The sequence below is a fragment of the Stylophora pistillata genome, chromosome 6 (genome assembly GCF_964205215.1).
Source record: "Stylophora pistillata chromosome 6, jaStyPist1.2, whole genome shotgun sequence".
Classification (NCBI taxonomy): Eukaryota; Metazoa; Cnidaria; class Anthozoa; order Scleractinia; family Pocilloporidae; genus Stylophora; species Stylophora pistillata.
In genome coordinates this window covers 2,509,923-2,536,451 of record NC_142524.1, presented here as the reverse complement: position 1 = coordinate 2,536,451, position 26,529 = coordinate 2,509,923, and the positions used below count along the sequence as shown (strand labels likewise).

General features: G+C 37.7%; 5 protein-coding genes across 6 annotated transcripts; 1 reads left to right on the top strand and 4 right to left on the bottom strand.

Annotated features, from left to right (window-relative positions):
- Positions 1-73: 73 nt before the first annotated feature.
- On the top strand, positions 74-4,205 carry LOC111327327 (protein FAM98A). The gene is made up of 13 exons (XM_022931484.2): positions 74-262; positions 559-698; positions 813-869; positions 958-1,026; positions 1,115-1,194; positions 1,298-1,408; positions 1,678-1,758; positions 1,865-1,981; positions 2,127-2,226; positions 2,477-2,559; positions 2,643-2,742; positions 2,975-3,013; positions 3,930-4,205. Exons 1-13 carry the CDS (start codon positions 225-227, stop codon positions 4,055-4,057), a joined length of 1,143 nt encoding a protein of 380 aa, XP_022787219.1. The 5' UTR covers positions 74-224; the 3' UTR covers positions 4,058-4,205.
- A 618-nt stretch (positions 4,206-4,823) lies between these two features.
- Positions 4,824-7,323, bottom strand: LOC111327320 (heparan-sulfate 6-O-sulfotransferase 2). The gene has a single exon (XM_022931478.2). The coding sequence runs from the start codon at positions 7,207-7,209 to the stop codon at positions 6,121-6,123; it is 1,089 nt and encodes a 362-aa protein (XP_022787213.2). The 5' UTR covers positions 7,210-7,323; the 3' UTR covers positions 4,824-6,120.
- A 1,595-nt stretch (positions 7,324-8,918) lies between these two features.
- LOC111327306 (protein HEXIM1) lies at positions 8,919-11,512 on the bottom strand. Of its 2 annotated transcripts, XM_022931460.2 has the most exons (3): positions 10,650-11,511; positions 9,824-9,926; positions 8,919-9,458 (listed from the first exon to the last, which is right to left on the bottom strand). In XM_022931460.2, exons 1-2 carry the CDS (start codon positions 11,336-11,338, stop codon positions 9,923-9,925), a joined length of 693 nt encoding a protein of 230 aa, XP_022787195.1. In that variant the 5' UTR covers positions 11,339-11,511; the 3' UTR covers positions 8,919-9,458; positions 9,824-9,922. The 2 variants fall into 2 exon arrangements, with proteins under 2 accessions (XP_022787195.1, XP_022787194.1); XM_022931459.2 differs by having other exon boundaries at positions 9,824-11,512.
- A 2,464-nt stretch (positions 11,513-13,976) lies between these two features.
- Positions 13,977-18,442, bottom strand: LOC111327292 (uncharacterized). Its single transcript, XM_022931434.2, has 4 exons — positions 17,591-18,442; positions 16,281-16,559; positions 15,658-15,921; positions 13,977-15,038 (listed from the first exon to the last, which is right to left on the bottom strand). Exons 1-4 carry the CDS (start codon positions 18,127-18,129, stop codon positions 14,369-14,371), a joined length of 1,752 nt encoding a protein of 583 aa, XP_022787169.2. The 5' UTR covers positions 18,130-18,442; the 3' UTR covers positions 13,977-14,368.
- A 149-nt stretch (positions 18,443-18,591) lies between these two features.
- On the bottom strand, positions 18,592-26,504 carry LOC111327293 (stress-induced-phosphoprotein 1). The gene is made up of 16 exons (XM_022931437.2): positions 26,365-26,504; positions 26,067-26,276; positions 25,555-25,696; positions 23,717-23,861; positions 23,349-23,425; positions 23,104-23,207; positions 22,839-22,965; positions 22,655-22,757; positions 21,876-21,996; positions 21,341-21,437; positions 21,061-21,185; positions 20,581-20,617; positions 20,270-20,373; positions 19,914-20,015; positions 19,450-19,520; positions 18,592-19,309 (listed from the first exon to the last, which is right to left on the bottom strand). Exons 1-16 carry the CDS (start codon positions 26,380-26,382, stop codon positions 19,237-19,239), a joined length of 1,656 nt encoding a protein of 551 aa, XP_022787172.2. The 5' UTR covers positions 26,383-26,504; the 3' UTR covers positions 18,592-19,236.
- Positions 26,505-26,529: the final 25 nt, after the last annotated feature.

Below are 26,529 nucleotides of genomic sequence, written 5' to 3'. Positions count from 1 at the left end.
GTGATTGGCCATTGTATCACATTACGTCAGAGGACATATCTTCAACAATAGGTCAGTTCAGCGGTTACCGTTGTAGTTTACGCGCTCGTCTCATCCGAGAAAGACTAGATTGTAGTTTTAATAACGCCTGGTAATTTTCAGCAAGCCATACAGTATTTCCCAACTACTCCGGTCGACGAACTTTAATTTCCATTAGTTTGAAATTAATTTATCAATATTCTGATATGGAAAGTGATATCCAGGATGCTTTAGAAGATCTGGGGTGGGTTTCAAACGACATCTATGACTCGATTATCATACATGAATCATGTAAAATTGGCAACCACATCTATCTATCCAAAATTTCCCGGTGGTTACGTCTAAAACCTTATTTCATTCTCGGGATAAAATCATTGAGAAAATGGGCATTTTTTTATTAAGCACAATAGGTGGATATTCAATTTTCTCATCAATTTTTAAATGAAAGCGATCTTACTGTGCCATTTTTGCTTAAATTTTATATATTTATAAACTACCAATGATTAACCAACTGAATTTTTAAAAAATTGGTTTGTAAAGATTTAGAGGCGAACTTTTGGATGAAGGTGCTCTAGTTACTGCCAGCCGTGGGGATTGTCTCACAGTTGACTTCATGGCCTTATGTGTCTGGCTAAGTGAACAGCTGAACTGTCTCTGCACAATACAGGAGCATGTTTCAGGTACTATAATAACAAACTAACAAAGTAGAGCCAAAACAATCAAATTTCAAGTTGATATTTTAATATAATTGACATTCAGTATTGAATCAGTTATTTTATTTTGGTTTGAAACAGAGAAAGAGGATGAAGAAACATTTCGCATGGAAATGAGTGGACTGTTAAATGAGCTAGGTATTGTGGTTATTATAGTATTAAAATGTATGTTTTCCACATTTAAGGCATTTCACAAATTTTAGGGATGTCTCCTTATTTTTCACAGGTTGTCCCCACTCTCAGATCTTGGGAGTCAATGGGCTTGCTCCTCAAGCAAACAGGCTGCTTCTGTTGGGTAACTTAAAAATTCTTTTACATAGAAAATTAATATGAGAGTAGTATATTTTCATAATGACTTTGAACTCTCTCTGACTCTCTATCAGACTATCTGACCTCAGAAGTTCAAGCACTGAAAATGATTGGAGGAGAAGAAGAAGAAGAAAAAATGGAGATTGATAATCAAGTAATTCTCATTTATTATGATGATTGTATTAAACAAAACCTAAAGCCAAAACATAAACTTCACCACTATAATACAAAATAAATTTTCAAATTTCTGTTTACAGGCAGCAAGTCCAGCCTTTGACCAGGTGAAAGCCATCTTACAAGCTCTAGACTTGCCACAACCATCCAAAGAATCAACTGTGTTTGAATTGTTTTCTCTGATTGAGGCCAAGGTCAGTGATTCAAAACCACCAACTATTTATTTTCATTATCCTTCAAATCCTCTTTTATTGTTATAATCATTTAATATAATTACCATGCCAAAACCCTTCTCGTTATTAAATGTTAGCAAAATTTGTTATTTTCTAAAAGTATATTTCTTCATACACACCATATACAGTTGTATTGAGTTAACATGCAATGCAAGATACAGTATGATTTATATTTTTTATATTTTATTTCATTTGTACACTTCTAACAAAATATTTCTCTGTGCATGCAGGTGCGTGCACTATTAAGTAAAGCTCCTAAAGATCACCTCGGACAACCTTTACTAATAAAGACTCTAGGAGACAAGCAGTGGGTAAGTTATAAATATTTCCATTTATTTTCCTCTACAATATACTAGTGATTTCTTTGTCAGGATATCTGCAGGTCTAATAATAAACTCTTTACTTACTTCCCCTCAGGGCAAAGTAGAAGAAATCAACTCACAGCTCAATCAGGAGTATACACTGCGCCGTTCAATGTTGTTGAAAAGATTAGATGTTACTGTCCAATCCTTTGGTTGGTCTGACAGGGCAAAGGTTTGCACTTCATTTCATGTAAATTTTCTCTTTGCAATGAACTGTGTCAGCATTTTATCAGTCATCTTCAGTTATTTTGAATAAATAAAACTATGCACATTACATTGTTAGTTTAAGAGTAACAGTTACTGTTGTACATTTCCAGACTAAGAAAGATGAAATATCTGCAGCTTTTCATCCATTAAGAAAATCTCTATCAGCCACAGCTCCAGTAACCATTCCAGATATAATTGCTGCAAGATCAGGCAAGAAAAAGAATTACTTCCAATTTTATTCCATCATTGTTACGATGATTATGTTATTGTAACTTTATTATTATTTTTATCATATCATGTTGAATTGACATGGCAATTAAAATAAATTTCACAGTGTCAGTGATCTGGTATGTGGTTTGAAATGTTGGAGTTCTTACTGTTTTACTTTCTGTACCTGAAGGATTAATTGCAAGATTTCACATAACCATGTCTCTCTATTCTACACTTTTTTTTCTTGCAGATTTGCTTAGGTTGACAAAAACAAGCAGTGGTGAAATAAGAGACAAAATGCAATGTAAAATAAACAAGATCATGATGGGGAAAGTATGTAACTAGCTTAAAAGTTAGAATAGCATTTAGATTAGAGAAGTGATGGAAAGCCAATATTTTAAACCTTTTACCCTCAGGTCCCTGATCGTGGTGGGAGGCCATCACATGTTGGATCACCAGTGGAGATGCCATCTTTCAAGAAGAGAACAGAGGCTCCAAAGGACCAAAGACCATCAAGTAAAATATTACTATCTTTCAATTCATTATTATTCTCTTGAATTTAACTTTAAAAAATAATGACCCTTCCTTATCTGTTAATAGTTTCCTAAGTGCTGTAGAATCAGTAGAGCCATGAAATACACTCAGCCTTTTAGCCCCAGAACATAATTGTGTTATAATTTATGTATGGAAGCAACTTTTATCTGTCTTAATTTAGAGTGTGAAACAATTGCAGTTTTGTTGATTGTAGGTGGCCATGGAGGAGGAAGAGGAGGCAAGGTTCAAGGAAGTGAGTTCTTGAACAGCAACTGATCTTCACCAATTTGTGCTGTCAATCTTAGCATATCAAAAGTGTTATTTTGTTACATATTTCCTACAATTTTGATCGAGTGACAGTTAAAATTTAGAATTTAACAATAGCTTGTCAGATATAGTTAGCATTCACATTTGTAAATAGGTACTGAAAAACCTTTTTTTTGGGAGTATTTATCATTAAAGTTTAAAGGTTTAAAGTTTAAATGTTAATAGACACACAATCAGTCAGGTAATTAGAAATGAGAAAATTATTGAATAAGAAAGATGGTAAGTTTTGAGCTCAGTAAAGAAATAAAGAAAGATGGTATTTCATCTTGTCATCAGTGTGGGACAGAGAGAGAATTCTGAGTCCCCATTACATTCAATTCCTCATTGGGACTCAGCATTTTTTCTTTGTCCTACCCTTGTGACAAGACAAAATTACATCTTTCCCTAAGAAAATTAGCATTAGAGCTATGTTAATAGCATAGCAGCCAACAAAGAGCAAGGTCATCAGTGTAAAGAATTAGATAAAGGAGCCACCTAGCAAATCAAAACATCTTGAAAAAAGATAGCCAGCCAATATGAAACAAACATTGCTTTTTTGTTGTACATCTGTTGCAATTATCAGTTAGTCTCGGTGGTGATTGCTTTATGTTCAGCTGTTTCAATCTTGAAATATGAGGCTGATTTAGGAAAGAGCCTGGTGGACCTTCATAACCTGCCCCCTTCACCCCCGGGAGTGTGCATTTTCTTAATTTCAGTTATGGAAGCAAGCTACCCCGAATTGGATTTCTTTCTTACCTCTACATCTGCATCGGCATCTGCCACTTACCTTAGATGTTCTTGCACTAATTACATGGGTATCTCCCAAAATAGATAACTCTTCAATACTTTTCCCCCTTTTTTAGGATGGGCAAATAGAGGTGCACAAGGAGGTCAGGGGGGTAATTGGAGAGGAGGCTGGGGAGGGAGGGGTGGAAACAGAGGAAACCCTTCTAGAGAAGAAGAATATCAGAGAAGGGTTTATTACAGCTGATACTTTGCTGTCCTACCACTGTTGGCTTATAAGAATACTCAGACACTGACAAGTGAATATACAAAGAATGTCATTCAGTGATGCAAAAGATATTGCACAAACAGTGTAGAATGTAATGAAAACTTACAATAAAATCTCTAGAGCATGATTAAGACTAACTTTATTGGTTACAACTGTAAGATTTCTTTTTGGGGACTGGTAGTGACTATCCAGACAATGTTTTATCATGACTTAACAGAAACTCACTGTTCATGAATGATGGTGAAACTCTCTGTCAGAACCAGAGCAGAGTCAAATGGCTTTGTTATGTTAAGATTATACTGCAATTGATGAGGTTGTGGTTACAACACTTTTGCCCTTTAAAGGATAAATTTCTTGAAGACAAACTACATACTGTATGTCAAAGGTAAGACCAATACTCATGGTCTTAAAATAAATGAGGAGAAATTGCTACCTTTCTCTAATCAAGAAATAGATAGATATTCTAGTCTTCTCGGATAAGGACTAATAAACCGTAGGCCCCGTCTCCTGCAGGGTTAGGGGTAGGAGACGTTAATTTCCCACGCATGAGATTACTGTGTCGTGGATGTCCTCCCCTGGGCTGGGATGGGTGGGAATTGGCCCTGAAAAGCCCTCATGGGGAGTGGTCAACAATTGTACATGTATGTATGTCTGTAAGGTGAAGATGGCCAGTTGCCTTAGCACACCTGGCTATATAATTCTGAGTTTGATTTCCTTTGTCATAAATAGATAAAGTACTCTAATGTTAAATAAAGTAACTCTGTGTTAAAAATATATCATTCATTTTACAAATGGCTTTGAGGAAAAATGAATTTACCAGCTGTTGTCATTGAAATAAAGAATTTTTCAAAATTCTTTTAAAAATACACTTAACCTGTGTCAGTACCAAATGATATGTACAAAGAAGACTAAGAAGAATTTGATTATAAATATAGTGGGTTCAGGGGTTAAACCAACAATTACATTTTCCCTATTTATTTATTTTATTAAGTATTCCCTGCAATTTATGGTGTGACCAAATGTCTAAATCTCCTTCAGGCTCAGCTCTTCATGCAATATACTCCCTTTCCAGAGGAGAGAAGCCATTGTTTTGTGGCAATTGCAAAAGAAAAGTACAAAAAGACACTGATCTAAATAAAGGAAAACACAATCAGCTTTGGTGTAGTAATGAATACGTATATTGAGACTATTAAGTTTTCATCCAATTTTAGTTCAAATTTCGGTTCAAGTTTCAAGTGTTAGCACCTTGGATCACTTTCATTCTTTTAATTTATATTGTTTGTTTATCAGGGCACTCAAATTGGCTGGTTCCATTAGTTTGCACCAGGCTTAAGGATCACACTGAAAAAGAACTAGGAACTGCAAAAAGCCTGACTGAATAGCATACGTGAGAGACCACGTCAGATTCTTATACAGTACTTAAATTAACGAGAAATTCGGTAACGAAGATTCGTGTGATTACCTCCAAAACTATGATGAGGAAGGTTTCCGTATAACTCCATACCAGTCAAAAACAAAGCCATAATCCCAAAGGCAATCTGTTGTTTTGCCTCTGCTTTCTTTTATCCAAGAATTATACGCATAATGAAGTATGGGGTTATACGGAAATCTTGCCCTATGATATTTAGTAATTGTCAGAAATTCGGGTAACCTTCTATTCTCCCCCTGGCCAGTCCGATTCAAGAATTTTATATTTCAATTTTTATCTTTAAAAACACTCCACTGGGTCGACGCAAATATATGATTGGCAAAATGGACTAATTAACCTTGCTTTTTGACAAATATTACAATGCCTTTGACTAAGAAAATATCTGGTCCCAAGGTAAAATAGTAGCACTATTTACGTTTTGTAAGCTCTCACAGAGAGAACAAAGTAAAATTCATAATATGTTCTTGTCAGGAAAAATTTTACGACATTCGCGTGTGGCATATGGAACCTAATTTGGTTAAGGTGTCTTGATTGCACAAGCTCAAGGAATAATAATAAAATCAGTGAATGTGTTGAAAGAAGATGATGGCTCACTGAGGCTTGACAAAGAAGATTAAACCTGGGGTATGCCTTCCTTGACTTTCTTGTCCCTTTCTTCAAAATATTTAAGTCTTTCAAAGAACAGTTCTTTGGCGAAGGAATACAACTCAGTATCTAATTTGTTAAGTTCTTGAATGCGCGCAAGATCATTCGAACCAAGAACTACTTCGGCCGCTCGAGTCTCGTCCTTGCTCATTTGCACAAATTGTTTTCGGAATTTCATTTCAAAAGTCTTCTCAAAAAGATATTGACTTTCGAGCTGGTACTCCACCAGAGCAAAATACGCCATACTTGCAAGATTTCTCTTGGCGCTTTCCAACAAAACCTCCTCTCTCCTTACGCGTGACATGGCGCTTTTGTTGTAACAACCTACAAGTTTCAAATCAGCCAACATTCGCGTTTGTCGATTGAAAGCCAGATTCGATGAACAGTTCAAAAATTCTGGCAGCGTGGCATCTGTCCAATTTTCTCCAGTATAACATGGTGGCAGTTCTTCTCTAGTTGGCACTCTGCCCTTACACATGTGCAAAGACAGTTTCCATGTTGTACCTTTCTGGTAACATTTTAACTCACTCAACACCCTGGACACGGGTTCGCGTAAAATCGTTATGTAAAGGAATCTCCTCGATCTTTTTCTACCCTCCAATTTATTGATAAACCCTGGAACACAAGCTTTTAATTCAGTCCAATCGGCGTGCAGTCCACAAGGCCATCCCATAGAGTAACGAGAAAACAGCCATATCTTATTCGAGTTGGGTCGCTTACAATCACATCTCTTCCTTCCCCGAACGCAGTTACATGGATGTTGAATGTCCAAGTTTCCCACCAGATGTTTACCAAATTTCGTTCCACCAGTTTTTTGCATGTGCAAGAATACAATTATATCATTTCCCTCGACATCGAATGGATACTCTTTTCCGATGTTTGCTTCAAAATAATTAACCCTTTCAGATCTATATTCCGCCATGCTGCTTCTTGTGCTTGCAATTTGACAGCTGTTCCGCGGGCACACATAAACAAAAAGAATTACAACAGCAATCGAGGCGACAGCAATGAAAATAAATAAAGACCTCAACTTTCCATGCCACATATTCGGCCTCATGTAACCGATCGAAGAAAAACGATTAAAAACACAGAGATAAATCCTTACACCCGCGAACGATAAACAAGAAATTGACACCAGACTAGGCCTACCCGATGGTGGAGGCAAAATATGACTCAGCTGGAGGCGGTGGGTATAATATTCAGCAGGCGAGCATGCTGGGATAATTTCGAAGCTCGTGTACTTTTACTCTTATTAATTCAATTTTTTCCTGCCACACGGTAAATTTACATTACTCGTGCGAAGAATTTCTGGAACTGAAGGCGCTTTTCACCAGTTCATGATAACATGCTGCTAGATTTTAAGGATGTGCCTGATGACGATATCTTCAATTATCATTCTGGTTAGGCAACATCCATGCATTAATTAGTGTCATTTTCCTGTCTGGAGATCAGAGCTTTAAGGACTCAATGTTGGGCCACGTCTGTGCTAGGGGTAGGGAGGGTGCAGTGTTTTCCTCCTTCTAACCCTTCATAGATTGCCCCAGCACAAAACTACTAACAATTGATACCAGGAAGTCCCTTTATAATATGTGATTGAGGGCAACCCCAGGGAGAAATTTCACCTGAATGTGGGCTGATAACCGGGTTTGAATAACAGATCGACCCTTTTTCTGTCAAACGTTCAATGATGATGGTATAAAAGTTAGAGCACTTCTTGAGGTTACAAGCTGAAGGTTTCTCAGCTATACTGTGGTTCTCATTGGTGATTTTAGACAGTACATACAGAAGCATGCCATGATATACAAGGTTATTTTGATGTCACATCTTTGCAACTGAGCCAGACTAGATCAACTTTCTTGACAGTCACATGATCAAGTCTAGTAGTGTAAGTGTTCCAAAGTAATAGTACAGTTCTTCTAATTCCAAAGATTAAGGGGATTCACTAATCCCATTTCCTTAACATAAAATCCTTTTCCTGTCACTATACAACTGATGCTGAGGGAACTCATCCCCCCTCAATATCCTTACCTCTTGAATCCTTACTGTTATTAACATTTGAGAAAAGTACCTACAGAGATGCAGAGTTTCACCTGTTGCAAGAGTACACTCCATCAATTTCTCAGCCTCAAAGCCAAAGCAGGGCATTAGAAAGACAGTAGGGTTTCACAATCATAAGTTCACTTCAGTATTACTGCCAAGAGTTTAGTGGTACAATGAAGGAGCGTGGAGAAGGATTTCTTCAATACATGTGACAAGAGCCAAAATTAATAATACTCAAATTTTGGCACTCTATGTTCCACTACAAACCAGCATGGGGCATCAACCTCAAAATTTCTCTCAAACCTTCTACCTATGGAGTGTTTAGAAGTATTTTTTTATCATTATTATTTTTTATATATTTATACAAAGAACCAAATCAAGACCCACCCTTTTCTACCCTCAAAGGATAGCTAGTCTGCTCCAGGCATTCTAGTCAGTTAAAGAAGGGCAATGCTAAGGTAAACTGAGCTTTTGCAGAGGTGAAGCAAAAAAACATGGGAGGTTTGGATCATTCATTGTAATATCCTACCACAATCTCCGTCATTTTTTTTTTTTGCTCAACTGCTACTATTGCACTGTTTACTATTGTGCTTCATATTATGATCAGAATGCCTTAGAAAGGTTAAAATGATGGCTTTTTGACCTATCAGAGCACTAGTAATCTCTGCTATTTCAGTAACAGAGAACAAATTGATCATGTTTCTAGTTAAAAGAAAAAATGACAAGTCAGTTTAAAACACTTTTAATTAGTTTCTTCCCTTTCATCACTAAGACAAGCCAAAAACAATGTCATATTTCACCAAAATTTCAACCCAATCTTGCCAAAGAGCTGCACATCCATATCTTCCCTCTCTAATTCTGAAACAAAGCAAATAGGACACAATCACACAATAACACCCCCCTCCCCCAACACCAAATTTCCATCAGTTCTGCTCTTTGACAAATAAACATGTCACAAACAGTAACTAAGATGCTGATAGCTGACCCATAGGGTTCTCTATGTGAGCAACACTTGGGACCTAATATATTCTCATCCTTGCAATGACACAAAAGTGGAAAGTATAATTCTGATGATAGCTTGCACAGACTTCTTGTCTGACCTGAACTTGGAATTCTGAAACAATGAAAACTTCAATTTTCAAATGAACCCACCACCCAGTATGGAGGAGTCACTACCAAGCGAACAACAGCAAGACCATACTTAGCTCTGGGCAGCAGGTGTTGTTTGGGTAATGGACACTCCAGGTTCCATCCACCAACACTCAGCTTGAAACAAAAAGCAACACAATTAGCATAGGTAATACCAACAGATCTCAGAGCTTTGAGACAGTCTATCAAGTATATCAAGGCAACATCTTACATTCGATGTGTAACCTCTGATCTTTTAAGGACCCCAGCACATTCTTTAACCTGTGCTCAACACCCATCAAAAGGGACCTCTTTGCAACAAAAATAACAGAGTAAATTGATGCTTCTGTAACAGCAACTTGAGTCCTTCAAAGTTGTGATCACCTTTTATTTTACGATTTTAATTCAGTAGCTGTCTTAAACAATATAGTAATAAAAGCAAGCAATCCCCTATCAACATCTTGAAAATAAGTTCCTGGTAAAAGCATGAAACAACCTTTTACCTGGTAGGAAGGAAGTATCAGTTGTCCTTCAATTCTGGAGTGTGGTGTAATCCACAGGCAATGCCACTGGTATCATTCATGACCCAAGTGCACCACACATCACCTAAATCACAAGGTGGAAAACTTGCAGTTTTAGTCCACCTAAGTCGTTTAAGTAATATCTACATGAAAAGTAAATAATTGCTGTGAAATCAATTTGCTTTTTTCCTCTCCTGTAATTACAATACATCCTCATTTCGAACCTAAAGAAAACTATCAGATTTCCTTGAAAAAAAAAAAAAAAATGACAAATTTAGAACTTGAGCAAGAGGAACTACACAGGCAAAATCACACTTATTTCCTGAATTTTATTCTCAAACAATGAGTAAATGGTGAAGAAAAAAGCAACTTGCTTCCACAGACCATTTTAGGAATTTCTGACGTATGTAACTGAATAAGTTCCAAAAAAAGCCGAAATCAAACCCAAATTTTCTAATTATACGACTTTAACCCTAACCCAAGCTAAACAAACTAAAACATTTACACTGAGTCAGCATGAATAATAGATTAACCTGCCAGCTCACCAAGTTCAAATAAAGAAAAACTACCGAACGTTTCAATATCCTCTCAAATTTCAAACCATGCACTAGTTTGTTACATAATAAATTGAAACACGAAATTCAGTCTTCTTTTGGTGAAATGCTAAAGCATCATTCGGCGAAAGAAGCAGCGCCAACCCCAAAGTACACATCCACATCAATTTCATCATTCGCCACAACTACAAATTTTAAGCCATAGTATCTACGAAAGCCGAGAAAGTCCTAATGAACATTTTGTCGACTTTAACCTCATATTTTCTTCCACCAATGATTTATTTTCACGCCGTAACTCTTCCAGATAAGAAAGCAAAGTATTTTCTTCGTGTGATTTCTCGGCGGGAGCGGTAAAAGTGTTTGGTCCTTGTGTGCCGACTCTTCCAATTTCCTCGCAACGTTTTTGAAGAATCTCTCCTTTTCCCTCAAGCTCTCTGAATTTATTAACAAGTTCGCTTTTAGAGAGCTCTAGTAAGCTTTCCTCCTGTATACGATTGTATGTGGCTTCGAAATCTTTTTGGAAAAAATCCAAATCGAAATCAAGGTCCTCGAAATCGCGAACAAGATCTTCTTCAGTAGAATCGAAAGCTAAGTCTCTGTCTGATAAAGGTGAACCTCGTACTGATCCTGGAGAACTCGTACAGTGACTAACTGGTGAGGTGGAAGGAGAAGAAATTACATAAAAAGGTTCCGTCACCTCCTTGTCCTCCATAATGAATTGTGTGGTATTCTGAGGCGCCGCGGTTTTTGTTCTCCTTTGCTTCATTGGCTTCCAACTCTCCTGCATTCTATGGACACCCAGAAGAGTAGAGTACTTTCTCTTCTTTAACCTTCGTAATTTCTTTCGTTTCTGCGGCTTTACAACGACGTTTTCAGAATCCATGATGGCTTCTCCTACAGACATCTCACAAGCAAAAGTTTCGTTCGTCGGTTTTAAACACATGAAAGTTACGTCTGGATAAAAGCTTAAAACACGGTTAGTATTCTTTTGAAACACAGAGTCAAAAGAAACCAACAGTTTGTGATAAGTCTTGCCGAATTTCACTTCTTTCTGCTACTGCTGTTTCCCTTACCACTCCGATTAGCTCCCGAGTTACGTTTAACGAACGTAATGGAGACGACCCTTACTTATCCATCAGTTCCCATGACAACTCTTGTGACGTCACGATTTTGTTCCATATTTGGGGATTTTGAGTGAGCTCATTTGAGGTTTCCCGCCAATCAGGCTCTCTATGGTTTATGGGAACAAATGGGAAGTAAATAAACAAGGAAACGTTTCGGCAACGTTATTAAAACTTCTAAATATAGAAATTTTCAGCGACTTTGGGATAATTTTATAAGGTGATTCAGCTTGTATTTTCAAAAAGTGATGGAGGCTTCATTTGTTTCTTATTTAAAGATCCCTTCTGCCATATGAAAGGAAAAAAGTGTCATCTATGGATTTAAATTTAATGTCACCATGGAATTTATTTTCTTTTTTTACTTAATGACCATTTCAAAGACATTGCTAAAACTCTTCAAATTTTTTTAATTTTTAGCCTAGTTGATCATAATCAAATAGAACTTTTAAAGAGAGAAATTTTATTCTTCTCATTTGGAACTTATAAGTTAATTAAGTATAATTTCAGAGCCGAGCAAAGAGTTTCCAGCAATCTGATTGGTCGAGCGGTTCCTTATATGATGCTATGTAAGCCGCTCCACGCGGTTTATATAAAATGTTCAAATAAAATGTTAATAAATGTTACTTAAATGTTATGATTTTAGAAATTTTTCTGTTGGTCAGCTCTGAAATCATACTAAAACAATTATTTGCCTCAGGTTCGGTGAATATTCTCGAATAATCCCCTCGACTTCGTCTCAAGGATTATTCAACAATATTCACCTCACCTTCAGCGAATAATTGCAGACCTCCCAAGTCTCACGATTTTGTCGTAAGACTCGCGATTTTCAGTTCAATCTCACGGTCTCACGACGAGACAGACAAATCTCATGATAAATAGAGGCGCAAGCTGAAAGGATAAATTTTTGGTATAATTTCATTTTTGGCTCGCAAGAGGTGAGTTTTTTTGTGCCAATTCCGTGCAAATCCATAACAAACCAAGCTGTTAAGCCCCGTCTACACGTGCAATTTTTATATGGCAATTTTATTTGCCAGTGTAGATGATGAAAAATGACCAATTTTTATGTGACAACTGCATATGCTGAAAAGCTGGCGTCCTAGTTTTTATGTGGCAAATAAAAATTGCCACATAAAAAAAATGTCTGTGTAAATGAGAAGCCACATAAAATGTGACTAACGCGCCTAAAGTTGCAACACGTCTGGCACGTCTTCTGACTTTCACCATCTTGCTTTTTTCCTTTCCTTGAGCATCTCCGCTGTGCAAAATTAGACCTGATGCTAATTAACAACAAATATTTGTCGAGCCATCTACATGGCCAAATAAAAATTGCCACATACAGTTGCCACATAAAAAATGCTCGTGTAGACAGGGCTTATGCTCTTCATCTGTCTGTTCGCTGGAAACACTGCGAGTCGTCCATGACCAAGTATAGAATACCAGTTCCAAATTAGGTATAAGATGAAATAAACAATTTTTTAAAAATCGAGTTTCCAGATGGGATTTGAACCCACGACCCTCCGTGATCTAGTCGGATGCTCTAACCACTGAGTTACAGGAGACTCTATGGTGAGCAAGGGTCAATTAGTGGGTATTGACTGGAACCGCATCACGCGGCTACACAGCCAAACATCAGCTAGCGCATAGAAGCTCACTAACAGCATCACGCTGTCACATTAAAGCATCACATGCATTAAAGCATCACATGCAGCCAACCAGCCTCCAAAGTGAGCATGTAAAGATGAAATAAACAATTTTTTAAAAATCGAGTTTCCAGATGGGATTTGAACCCACGACCCTCCGTGATCTAGTCGGATGCTCTAACCACTGAGCTACAGGAGACTCTATGGTGAGCAAGGGTCAATTAGTGGGTATTGACTGGAACCGCATCACGCGGCTACACAGCCAAACATCAGCTAGCGCATAGAAGCTCACTAACAGCATCACGATGTCACATTAAAGCATCACATGCATTAAAGCATCACATGCAGCCAACCAGCCTCCAAAGTGAGCATGTAAAGATGAAATAAACAATTTTTTAAAAATCGAGTTTCCAGATGGGATTTGAACCCACGACCCTCCGTGATCTAGTCGGATGCTCTAACCACTGAGCTACAGGAGACTCTATGGTGAGCAAGGGTCAATTAGTGGGTATTGACTGGAACCGCATCACGCGGCTACACAGCCAAACATCAGCTAGCGCATAGAAGCTCACTAACAGCATCACGCTGTCACATTAAAGCATCACATGCATTAAAGCATCACATGCAGCCAACCAGCCTCCAAAGTGAGCATGGGTTAATCGAGGTTCAAATCCCATCTGGAAACTCGATTTTTAAAAAATTGTTTATTTCATCTTTACATTTCTAATTGTTGTTCCATTTAATTAGGTAAAGTAGTAAGTTACAAAGTATTCTTTCATTGATCAAAAACTTTGATACACAATTGTGTGAGAACAAGAAAGAGTTTTCAAAAGAATGTACCTTTTATTTCATAGAATTAAATGGCAAAGGGCAAATCATATCATACCAACTAAAGAACTGAAATACTATGCAGTACAGACAATTACAAAAATATGTTTTCCTCTTCTTCTCCTACTTCATCATGTAAAAAATTTATCTATGTGTAGAAATATAATTATTTTTTTATAGCTATATAACTTTAGTTAGAATCTGTGTACCTGTTGGCTTGCTGTGAATTTAACCTCACCTATGCTTGTACGCAACTTTACCTGGTCATTTCTCTTGTGAGAACAACGGGAATGTGGGATTTATTGGGATGTCTGTATCTTTTTTGCACCTAATGGCCAAAATTTACCTCTGAATTCAACTCTTGTCATTCAAAGGGTGGAAATCTTACAAGTTAAAAACTGTATCAAATCCATTAACAAGAGAAAGAACAGATTTAGCAGCAATTTTTAAAGATGGGGGTGAAATGTTGTGGAAATTAGCCAGGCTTGCAATAAGCTTGCCTCTCTCTTCAGGGTTCAGCTGCCATGACAAACAAACCAAATACGGGACAAGGTTTTGGGACACTGCTAGCTTTTGGTTGTCTTTTATGGAGAGCATGTGGACAAGAGAAAAGATTCCAAGCTTTTGAGTTGCTGAAGAGCCTGGCAAAGTGAACTGGTTGCTCAAACAAACCATTTCACTGCCTCTAATTCCAGACAGAGGTGAAATTATCACATCTAAGTTGGTATCAGAATCACCAACTATTTTGCTTGTGTCCAAAGTAGCCATGTTTGTGTTGCTGTGGGAATCCAAATGACTTTGACCATTAAAATTCTCTTGAATTATCTGATCTGTTGTTTTTCTCCAATCCTTTCCTATGCCAAAAGCAAGATGAACTAAGGGCACCATTGTGACCCACTCAAAACTCAACGATTCCTCCCATTCTGATATTTCACTGGGAATGTGCCTTTCCAGAAACTTGTTAATGAGTTCATCAACAATACTTCTGGTGTCTTTGTCCACTCTAACCGTTGAAGCTGAGAGTATTCTTGCAAGGAACAAACAACAGTAGTACCTATAGTCCAAAAGCAAAAAAAAAGATACAAGTGCATCTTAAAAAAAAAATCTGTAAACCATGTAAAATGATTTACAGACTTTTATTTAGTCCCTCAATTCACAGAGACTGAGCTCATTATTTAAGTTTTTTTGCAACATGTCTCCTTATAGTATGTAATAAATAATGATAAATATGTTAATTAAAGCCCCCCCATAGGGGCTTTTCAGCCACAATGTAGACTATCTAAGTGCTTGAAAATCCCCACTGGCAGGAGGCAGACCAGTGGGCTATTTACAGAGCGCAGCCAAGGAGTTAGAACTACGGGCAACTGAAAACGAATCCAGTGAGTGGCAGGGGTGGAGGACTTAAACCTGGGACACCAGTATTACAAGTCCAGCACCCTAACCACTCGGCCACACCACCTCCATAGAAACGCAGAACATGTGGATTAGCAATGACAATAAAGCCTTTGTCCTAATTCACAGGAAACTGAAATTCTACATCCTGTCTGGTTAACTTAATTAATTAGGAGTCAAAATTTTGGGCCTTTTGTTTTGGAGGCTAAATCAAAAATTTCCCCAAGATACTCAACCAGCATCACAGATATAGAGTAATGATTTTATTGAATTATTCTCACCTGAGAGGTGTATCTCCATGCATTTCATCCAGTAAGTTTGTTGTGATATCAATGATTTTTTCCAGTGCTCCACAATCCACTAATGATTTAGCAGATTTAGCATTAAAAGTGCAATAAAACAAAGTGTTTGCTGCAACTTGGCTGGAGAAAAGTGAGTATCCTGCATGCAGTGACTGTCGCCTGTCTATCATAAATACAAGCTTGTCAATCAGTTGGGACATTTTGGAGACTACCTCTTGTGCATCAGGATCCAGTTCCACTAATCTGAAGAAATAACAGAAGTTCAAATTACTTTTTCTATGAGGCTTATAATGAAAATAAAAAAAAGACTGATCATCAAAATTATCCTCAAAATAAACTTGAACTGGGAGGAGTGTATTTTATTGACTCTGCAGCAAAATCAATTTGTTTAGTATTAATCAAAAAAATAGTTATACGGAACATTGTGCCAGTGTTATAATTGCATATATGAATTTTAAAGATCAGAATCACCATAAGATGTTACAATCAGGTAGTGCACACTTTAAATCAAAGGTCTATAATTCACCTACTCTTCAGCAATCAAAGTTTATTTCATTAACACTTTGTTACTTAAAACAGAAATGATCATCCACTGTACTCACCCTCCAACACATCCAATGGCCGCCTCATTCACTTGAAGCACCAAGGTTGCCAGGCGTCCATCATGTAACGTTGGGAAACTTTCCACAGGATATGAATGTGGAAGAAGTAGTGCATTGATTAGCATTGGAAGAACACTTTTTGATAAAACAAACTCTCGATCTTGAGCTCTCTCCGAGAAAACCCACAAAAGATCAAGGCAACATTGTTGCAGACCAAGTTGAACTCGATTAAAGTTGTATTTGCGTTGCTCCAGAACATCTTCCTCTTCAATCTCATCTCTAGAATAAAATAAAAGTAGTAGAAGCAAAAGTGGTTCAGTTTCAAAGAAAAAAAGGGAAGAAAACTCCAACCCAAATCAAGGATGAGATGATCATATCTGTAATATTTGCCAAATGGCAGACAAGGACTTTATACACCTCCACTGTTTTAGACAAAAGATAAGTTTACCATCACAATACATAAAGCAATTCATAATTACTAGTTACAACTCATATGTCAAGAGTAACAGATCTCTTTGATCATCAAAATTTAAAACAATCATACTGGCTAAACTGTGTCAGGGCATTAAACACTTTGGTGAAACCTGAATGTTTGACCGCTGAGTGATTCCACTAAGAAAATATGAAAAGACAATAATTAGAGCCACATGATGTCCTTAAAACCAATTTTCATTAAAAGGGTATTGGTATTGTTTTCATTCAGTGGTGCATCAGCAGTTTACAATCAGTTGATGGAAACGTAGCTGAAGAAGCCCCCTCCCTTCCAATTCCAGTAAACAGGCCAGACCACATCACAGTAATCTTGTGAGTAGGTTCTTTAACGTCCCCTGCCTAAATAAATTAACTAATTACTAAAGACAGGAGACGGGACCTACAGTTTATTTTTCCTTATCCGAGAAGACTAGAATGTCTATTCATTTCCTGATATTATGGAAGGGAGCACATTCTCCTCAGTTATTTAAAGACCTTCAGCGTTGGTCCAGCCGGGGCTCGAACCCTTGACCTCCTGCATAACAGTCCAGTGCTCTAATCAGTTGAGCTAACTGAGTAACCTCATTCCCAGGGTCTCTCATCTTCCTGCCCCCTGGAGCGAGTGAGGAGGGGGCGGGAAGATGAGAGACCCTGGGAACGAGGTCGCTGACTGGGAGGCAATTATTAATGGGTATCCTGTGTTCTGGCCCAGTTACCAACCGTTTCCCCTCTCCACTAAAATACCCACGCTCAAAACGAAGATGAAAGTTAGAGGGAAGATGTTTCAGCAGCCATAAACATATAGGGCCGGAAAGAAATCTAATAGGAAGAAAACTTACTTATTCATAAACAGTTCTCGCGAAAATTTAAACACCTCAAGTAATGCGTCAAACCCTCCTTCTTGTACAAAAAAGTGCCTGTGGGCAACAGTCTTGACACATTTCCACGGATGGAAAAATACAGCTGCAAGTTTCTCCAGAGCAACCTGCAGACGATAGAAAAATCTCAGTAGGCCAGTAAAGTCGTTTTCTATGCGGCTGTCATTGGGAAGCTGTCTCTCAAGCACGTCCACAATTTCCTTAGCAGCACCTTTTAAGGCATTTAATTCGCTTTTCATGCCGCTGATGTCCACAGAGGAGAGAAAATTTAACTTAAAATGGTCACCCTCGCGGAAATACAATCTGCTGAGAAGCACACTATCGTCTGTTAATAATCGATCCTGGTAAAACAGTCTTTGATCGCACACTGGAGCCTGAATGGCATCTTGAATGGCAAACTTGACATTTCTGATGCTAATGCCCTCAGAGCGTGGAAACGAAAGTTTGATTTTGCCGGTTTCTTCTTGATATTCACTGCTATACTCCACGAACAACTCCATTGTGTTTCATGGAGGGAGGAGAATGAACTTGCAAAACACTACGCTTAAAAGAATAACTCCAATGATTTTCAAGAGCTCTGCATAATGACTTCGCAAAACATAACACAAAACCGGGAAAGTAATATTCCGAACTTATCTTCCCATCGTGCTTTGTGGGAGTCATCACGCAGCACTTGGCCCGACATTGCATGACAGAAACGTAATAACGCGACCCTCTCCACCTTGTTCCCAGTTTAATTTTTTTTCTCTTGCTCTGATCCTATCAAGAAAGTACTACCCTGGCTACCCTGAAATAAGACAGGTCTCAAAGGTGGATGGTGGATGTGGTTGGCGACCTCCCTGCCCAAAGTATAAAACAAAGCAAAAGAAAGAGAGAGAAGGAAGGGCTTTCACAAAAATAAAAGTGCAACTAAAGTTGCACAGGTAATTTGTCGAGGTAATTTTTTTCAAGACAACATAATGTTCCTTGTAAAATACCTTTAATGTGCACCACTCTACTACTACTACTACTACTACTACTACTACAGATGAAAACACTACAAACAAATCTGTTTTTCTTAGCAAGCAAAGTGATCAACAATACACGACTTTGGCAACTGTGGTTCCATCAACAAATAAAATACAATTTTTTTGTTTTGTTTGTTTGTACGTTTTGTTTTTTTTTTCAAAAAGTGCAACTGTAGTTTAGCTTTACTATCTGGTTTTAATCAGTTAATGCCTGTTGGGTGTTGGTTACTCTTTTTTCATTTTCCTTTGATGGCACTGAGGAACAAAATCATGTCTTGCTACAGGTCGCCTATTTCTCTAAAAGAATAACCCCAAAATTTTCCAAGCCTCATTCAAATCAAGCCACAAACATTTTCTAGTAAATAGAATAAAACAGGAACAGATCAATGATATAAATCAATCAAGATCATTAACAGACTACTTTTGTTACCCAAGGTCAGACTTTAATAATAATTGTAATTTTATGGCAGCATTCTTAAGGGAAGATCCTTTGATTCAGAATGTGACAAACAAGGGTTAAAGATGCAGTCTTAGTCCTGGATCAATCCTTGCCAGGTCTTCCCCTTTTAATCACATAATCACTGGAATGACAAAGACTAATCAGCGAATCTTCAGGATTCCTGCTTCATACAGCCTCTGTATTCGGCTGCGGATCTCTGGATTCTTGAGATGCCTACCGAGAATACAAATAAAAAGCCCTTCAATTAATTTTACTGCTCTAAGACCAGCAAAGATTTGCATGTTAATCGCTTCTAGGAGTAAAAAGGTAATGGATGACAATATGGCATCCAGTATTAAAAAGCAAATACATACTCTTGGGCAGCTTTGGGATCCTCCTGCATTTGATCGAGTATAATTTTCATGGCTGGATCAGTGAGAATTTCCTACACAAAAAACAACAAGTAAATTGTGAACTTATCAACCTAACTAACTCTTTCATCTCTTGTAAGATTTAAAAAGACTGTGTTATAAAATCAATAAGTTTTTAAGGGATAAGTTTCTCTCACTCAGGCAACTGAGCCAGAACCCCTAGCCCGAGCCAACCTCTGCCCGAAACAAATTAATTTTCCAGTGGGTAGAGGAAAGCATGTACTTCATGACATGAGTCTGCTCACAGGCCACTGACAAGCCAAGTTCAATCAGCCCAAAAATATTATGCTCTCTACAGATGTTACTTGATAAAAGACAATTGTGAAAAGTAATCCCTATAGAGGACGATCACCCTCCTTTTGTGTTAAGATCAATCTCATTAACTTAAAACTTTAGCATCACTGTACCTGTATTTCAGGATCATTATTAGCTCGCTGTCTTATTTCCTCTGGGTCTGTAGGCTGTTGCATCACTGCTAAATTACATGCTCTTATGCCTTCAGTTGCTTCCTGGAAACCCATACAACAAGAATTGTACCATAAGGATGTGAGCAAACACAATATTACTGCCTTAAAAAAAACCTAAAACAATTGAATTATTTGTAGCACACCATACTGTGGAGAAGAAAACAGCAATCAGACTGTAGGCTGCAACAGCAAAACACCAGAAAGTGAGACACTTATTTTTCTTCCAACCATTTTTTCGCTTTTCCACACTAATGACTGGTGTAAGCAGATCTTTATATTTACTAATTATCTATAACCTTATTGCCAGGATCCAATTCCAAAGCTTTCTCATAGGTTTTCTGTGCATCTCTGAATCTCTTCAGTGCATAAAGAACACCTCCTTTTCTTGTGTATCCTTTAACTGTAAACAGATGATCCCAACAGAGAGAATGAGACAACTGATGGTTTATTCTAGAAGTATCCACCATAAAAAGTACCACAGACTATGACATTTTTCAAGTCTCCTTTGTTGTTTAGTCTGATGAAAGTGTGGTGTGGAAAAATGAAATAATTCTACGAGACAAAACCAATATCAACCATGAAGGAGCCTTGAGTTTGTACCACTTACCAAATGAAGGATCCAACTTGATGCACATATCACAGTCCTAAAATGAAAGTACAAAATGAGGGCAATGTACGAGACAATTAAGAGGTAAACAAAGAAAACAAAGTTAAATTTGCTTGTAAATCTTAGTGGGGAAGGCAAGTTAGGGTTGACACCTTGCAAACATTTATTAACCCTAACATCAGTCTCCATATTTTCCAAACTCTACTCTATATGTTTCCATTGGTGCTAACAAGGAGAATTTGTGAAACAATCAGACCTATACTCTTATGATCTTACTGAGTAATTTAGCAGTATTACTGTGAGTAGAAATTAGAAGCTGATCACTGTTGGGGTTTAGAAGGTTATTATCAATAGGGAAAGATTAGGGGGTTCAAAAGCGGGTGAATTCCTCCGATTTACTCTTCCCCTCTTTCACTTTCACCTTGCCAATTCCACATCAAATCATAACAATCAAAGTAATGAAATCTCTATGAAACACACCTCCAAAGCTAAGTTGAAAGCAGCCAATTTCTGATAACAGGCTGCTCTGTTACTGTAGAGTTTTGCATTGTTTGGGTCTCTTTTGATGGCCTCTTTGTAATTTTTCAGTGCCTCAGGAAAATCCCCTTTAAAGGAAATGCCAAACAAAATACAAGTCAAAAAACAAGTAAAACTCTAGAAACAACAAGCTCTTGAAAAAAAAAAAAAAAAAGGTATAAATGTAGACAAAGATATTCACATACATCAAACTGGTTTTCAAACAAAGGTCCCATAACCCTACCTTTTTTAAATAACACATTTCCTTTCTCTTTCTCTTCCTCAGCTTTCTGTGGATCAATGTATGCTAGTCTCTCCTGCTCCTTCATTGCCTTCTCTGCCTGTAAAATCAAACCATTTTCTCTCACTTAAATTTGATATTGTGCAGAGGGTACAAACTCCACCCATATCATTCAATCCCATGACTCTCTGTGGTGTTTGTTTCTACACCTAAAGTTTCAGTGTTCTCAGTAGCCTTTTAAAAGCTGATTCCAAAATCATATGACAATGATCATGTATTGAAGAAATTTTTTCCTTTTTGTTATCTTAAGTATTGTTGTTAAGTTTTCCCATCACTTCCCTTGCCTCGCATCCACATTCCATGAGTTTAAAGGCCTCAAATATGATATTCAGACCCTACATGCGCTGCTTACGTTCATTGGCAAAAAATTTTTTCTCTCATTTCCTATGACTTTCCAGACAAGAACAATTAAATTCCAGCACTTTCCAGGTTTTGCATAGATTATCCAGAACAAACCCTGTGTGTGGCACCACATTACCTCCTGGACCTTCTTTAAAACATCAGCAGACCTGTGCTCAATTAAAGACTTGTTGTAAGCTTCAATAGCCTCTTTCAGTTTTTTTTGCTTGGAATAAGCATTTCCTATCCGGGCAAAAGCTCTGAAAAGCACAACAAAACAATTCTATTGTGGCCTGGAGAGGTTCATCATCAAAAGAGAGATAATGGCCTCAGTAAATAGTGTTTATTTAATCACTTTCACCAGAGTGTGGTGAGGGTCGCACAACAGAGCGAGGCTCCAAATTAAGTGCGCCCTATATCCCACCAATCCCACCCCAGGGGAGGACATCCATCACACAGTAATCTCGTGTGTGGGAAATTAACGTCTCCTACCCCAACCCCGCAGGAGACGGGACCTCCATTTATTCGTCCCTATCCGAGAAGACTAGAATATCTAACCATTTCTTGATGTTATAGAAAGGTAGCAAATTCTTCTCAATTATTTTAAGACCCTGAGTGTTGGTCCGGCCGGGGCTCGAACCCTCGACCTCCCGCACAACAGTCCAGCGCTCTATCCATTGAGCTAACTGGGAGGCGGTGCGAAGTGTTAGTGTTAGTCATGCCAAGACTGAAAATTCTCAAATGCCATAATTTATTTTGTCAGCAAAACTGGCTTGACAAAAAAGAATCATGCTTTAGGTCCATGTATATACAAAGAATTTCTAACAAGGTATACAAAAGAATAATATAAGAAACTCTGAATCCTTAATAAGTTACACCAACAAAACACTAACACTCCTAAGAAACGTTTTTACTTACTTAGCTATCAACTTATAGTCCACTTTTCCATCCCTTCCCACTTCGATTGCCTTGTGACATTGTTCAATGCACTCATCATACCTCCCTTGTTCAAAATAGACCGCTGAAAGAAATGAATATTTTGCCAATCAGTATCAATCAATCACAAGCTCTTAAATCCAGGATTCCCAGCTCTCAAACAAACCTGCCCTGTTGGTGAGAAAGCTCATATTTTTGGGATCAAGTTTTATAGCTTTTCCATAATGATCCAGAGCTGTTTCAAAGTCTTTTCGTTTGTATGCAGCATTTCCCAACTCCTTCTCCTCCAAAGACTGCCAAAAAAAAACAATAGTTGGATGAAGTCTAAAACGCCTTTAGCCCAAATACTAGTAGCCATTAAAGAGGACAAAATTTGAGGAGGATGGAAAAAAAATATTTGAACTACAACCATTCTTCAAATGTATACCAACCTTTTTGACTGAAATATCAATTTCTGGTTCAGGTTCTGGTTTATCTGTTTCCATGGGTTCACTAGCTGGTTTTTCTTCTGATGACGATGGGGGTGGCACAGGCTCTTTAAATGTCACATAACAAAATTAATTTTAAAACATCTCAAGAAAATGTAAATAAATTTTAAGGGTAATCAAAATCCCTTTTCATTTAACTTGAAAGCTCTCTTAATTAAAGAACAGATTTCATTTAAAACACTGAATACCTTCACTGTCTGCCACTTCAGATTCAATCCCAAGCAATATGGCTACTGTTTGCATGATTCTGGGGTCCTGAAGATATCTATTGAAAATTGATATTCCAAAATAAATAAAAAATGATTGGTATCAAACAGAATGGAAATTTTATATTTATATGTTTTATCTTTTCTTTTATTTTGTAGAAGCTACATCACTTGAAAAATGGTACACTTTGAATAAAACAAAACAGGTAGAAGGTAATCACCCAGTAGCATCTGTTTTTGATCAATGAGAAAGGTCAAAATACCCAAATAATGGAAACACACTGTATTTTTCTGTACAAACTTAAAATCATGCGATTTGTTTAGATATGGATCAAAATACAACAACTTACGTTCCAAGCATCTGAGGGTTTTGCCTAAGAACCTCAATAATAGTTCTGTAGTCAGGCTGATCCAGGAAAGCTTTGGTTTTGGGATTAGTCGCAAGACGAACATACAAGTCAGGTATTGCGAATGGATTCATCATTGGATTATTGCCTATAAATTGTATTAACAAATAATGATGGTCAGATGATGAAAACTAACAAAATGTCTGGGTCCAGTTGTTCAAAGGGATGATAGCACTATACAATGGATAAATTGCTATCCAGTGGATTAGACAATGGCATCCATTATAATGTGCTCACAAACTATTTCTTATTTTCCTCCACTTTTAAACTTATTGACAGAGCTTACCACATTCATTGATGAAAACCCTGTATCACAAACACATACCAGCTAGAAGATACATGCGTCATTAACCAAGTGTCAGGTCAAGATGGCTGGATATTGGCCAAGTTCCTTTTTATGCATTTTTATGGTCCGAGACAAAGTAAGAGTATTGACCAAACAAGCTTGGTTAATAAAAGATTTATTACATTGCAAAAAGATTTTCCTTTATTAGCCTATTGACGTCCAGTGCGCCCGTATGCGCCCATGTGGACCCACACCCTTTCTACGCCTTGTGACGTCATCACTTTTAACCCTGGAGCACGACTTTGAGCACACACTTGAACAGGTTGAAAATATCTTACAAACCATACCAGAATGAGTGCAATTAAGTGAAGGAGATTGGAGAAATAGCCGAAAAACCATGTAACTTTGACCTGAAAATCTGCATGAAAATCTTGTTCCATTACCCACCTACCTTTCTGAGCATGTGGTTTGAAAATAATGAGTAGTTTCCTAAAAAATCTCTACACCAAAATGAAGCCTACTAAATTTCCAGCAAGTGAGGAGAAACTTCAGGCAAAGAGTGGGGAATAAAAGGGGCAGGAGAAAGAGAGAAAAGTAAAAGACGTAAGTGGGGCATTACTTTTCAACCCAAAAACTCGAAATTTTGCTTTCTGCGCATGCCCGAGATTTTCAGGCCGCCATTTTGCATTTGGATCGAAAGGCCGTCAAGTGTACAAGCTGTCAATGGGTTTGTGGTAAGTTTAAGCTTTTAAAACCACAACAGTGACCCGAAATCTGCTTGAATAGCTTCAAAACACAGTTTTTCACAAACGCTGTGGCCATTAATGGGTTAAGAATTAAGAATAACTTGTTTACTTCGAGAAGCGGGAAAGAAAGCCAACTGTGTTTGTAGCACACCAAACTCACAAGAGTCGTTTATGTTTCCTTTTTTTTTTTTATCTTCTGCCACTTTTCTGTTTCCATAGCCGAAATTGTCCAAGAATCTTGAAATTATTTCTGATCCAATTTTTTCAAACGCGAGATCAATGCGGACAGTCTTGAGCGGGCAAGATGGGCCCATCTTGCCCACTCTGGTAACCTATCAGAACACAAGATTCATTTCATCTTGCCCAAGGGTGCTGCAAGTGATGTAATAAGTGGTGTTATTGTGCGGAAGAATTGCAAACAAGCAATCACCAGATGCATATTCAAGTCTCATGTCAAGATCTAAAATTAACCTTTTCACTTCCCCAAAATTCCCCTTGCAGTCTACTGCAAAATTCTAAAGATGTTAGTTTAAAGAATTTAGCATTGGATCAACTTATAATCCCTATCATTGATATTTTTCTTTATTCTTATCACTTGTCTGCTAGATATTGTATTGATATTGTAAGGAGAAATTCTGTCTTGGTCACTCATGAGAGTTAAGGGTTAACAGCGCAAAAAGAGAAAAAATATGGAAACTGAAAGCAAAAAAAAAAAACACTCATAATCAGAACGTTTATATAATACTTACGCTGTGCCATAGCCCTGGCTTCCTCTAAACTACTTTTCAGTTGTGCATTTTCGGGGTCCAGCTGAAGTCCTTTGGTGTATGCCTTTTCTGCCTCATCATAACGTTTCAGAAAGGAATAAGCTGCACCAAGCCTAGAGTAACCCTAAAAGAAAAAAACAGAATATTGTAAAAAGCACCAAGCCTGTCACATATGAGTCTAAATAGCGTATCTATCGGGTGGTTAACATTTTATTGTACTTTCTATAATCAGCAAGAACAAATGAGACGATGTGTCTGTAGCAATACAGAACTAATAAACGCCATGGGAAAAGCAAAGTGGAGGTAACGTTACAAAGAATCGCCTCGGCACAGGTAATCTAAAGTTGCAAAACAAAAAAATTAGTTGAGTAAAACAACAGTTAAAATTTTACTGTGGTACAAATGCCGGTGTGAACAACAATTAACTTGTACATGCTCACGATACTACCATAACTTAATAAGTAACTATACAACAAATCGAGATTATTTGTAACCTTTCCCCAATCCGGTTTCAGTTCCACACACTTTTCTGCGTCGCTCAAGGCTTGTTCATACTTTTGATCCTTAGCGTAGGCAGCCGATCGATTGCTGTAGAACACATGATTTGACGGGTCAAGTAGAATCGCCTCGGTGTAGCACTCGATCGCTTTGGTGAAATCTCCAGCTTGGAGAAATTTATTACCCTTGTCTTTCAGCTCGGCTGCCTGCAAGACAGTTAACATTTGCATCAGACAGTTTTTCGCAAAAAAATCCACCCGATTTACTAGTAAAAATACTTTACAATTGGTATACCTTGGCAGCGTCAGCCATTTTTCGCTTCCACTTTGCACGTGTTCACTGAACATGCGTCGCACTGAGAAATTTTGAAGACTTGAGACCAACTGGGAACGAATGGGTGGAGTGTGAATCACAGCTTTTTTCCCAGTCTTTTACCGAAAGACAACAAAAACTTCCATA

Coding starts and splice junctions, on each gene's coding strand:
- LOC111327327 (XM_022931484.2), top strand. CDS start 225: ATGGAAAGTGATATCCAGGATGCTTTAGAAGATCTGGG. Junction 870..957: donor TGGACTGTTAAATGAGCTAG/GTATTGTGGTTA, acceptor TATTTTTCACAG/GTTGTCCCCACTCTCAGATC. Junction 3,014..3,929: donor AGGAGGCAAGGTTCAAGGAA/GTGAGTTCTTGA, acceptor CCCCTTTTTTAG/GATGGGCAAATAGAGGTGCA.
- LOC111327320 (XM_022931478.2), bottom strand. CDS start 7,209: ATGAGGCCGAATATGTGGCATGGAAAGTTGAGGTCTTTATTTATTTTC.
- LOC111327306 (XM_022931459.2), bottom strand. CDS start 11,338: ATGTGTTTAAAACCGACGAACGAAACTTTTGCTTGTGAGATGTCTGTA.
- LOC111327292 (XM_022931434.2), bottom strand. CDS start 18,129: ATGGAGTTGTTCGTGGAGTATAGCAGTGAATATCAAGAAGAAACCGGC. Junction 16,560..17,590: donor CGAGAACTGTTTATGAATAA/GTAAGTTTTCTT, acceptor ATTTTATTCTAG/AGATGAGATTGAAGAGGAAG. Junction 15,039..15,657: donor CATGGAGATACACCTCTCAG/GTGAGAATAATT, acceptor TTTGGACTATAG/GTACTACTGTTGTTTGTTCC.
- LOC111327293 (XM_022931437.2), bottom strand. Junction 23,426..23,716: donor AACCCTCAGATGCTTGGAAC/GTAAGTTGTTGT, acceptor AATTTTCAATAG/ATATCTTCAGGACCCCAGAA. Junction 21,438..21,875: donor TTTTAAAGAAGGTCCAGGAG/GTAATGTGGTGC, acceptor TTGATTTTACAG/GCAGAGAAGGCAATGAAGGA.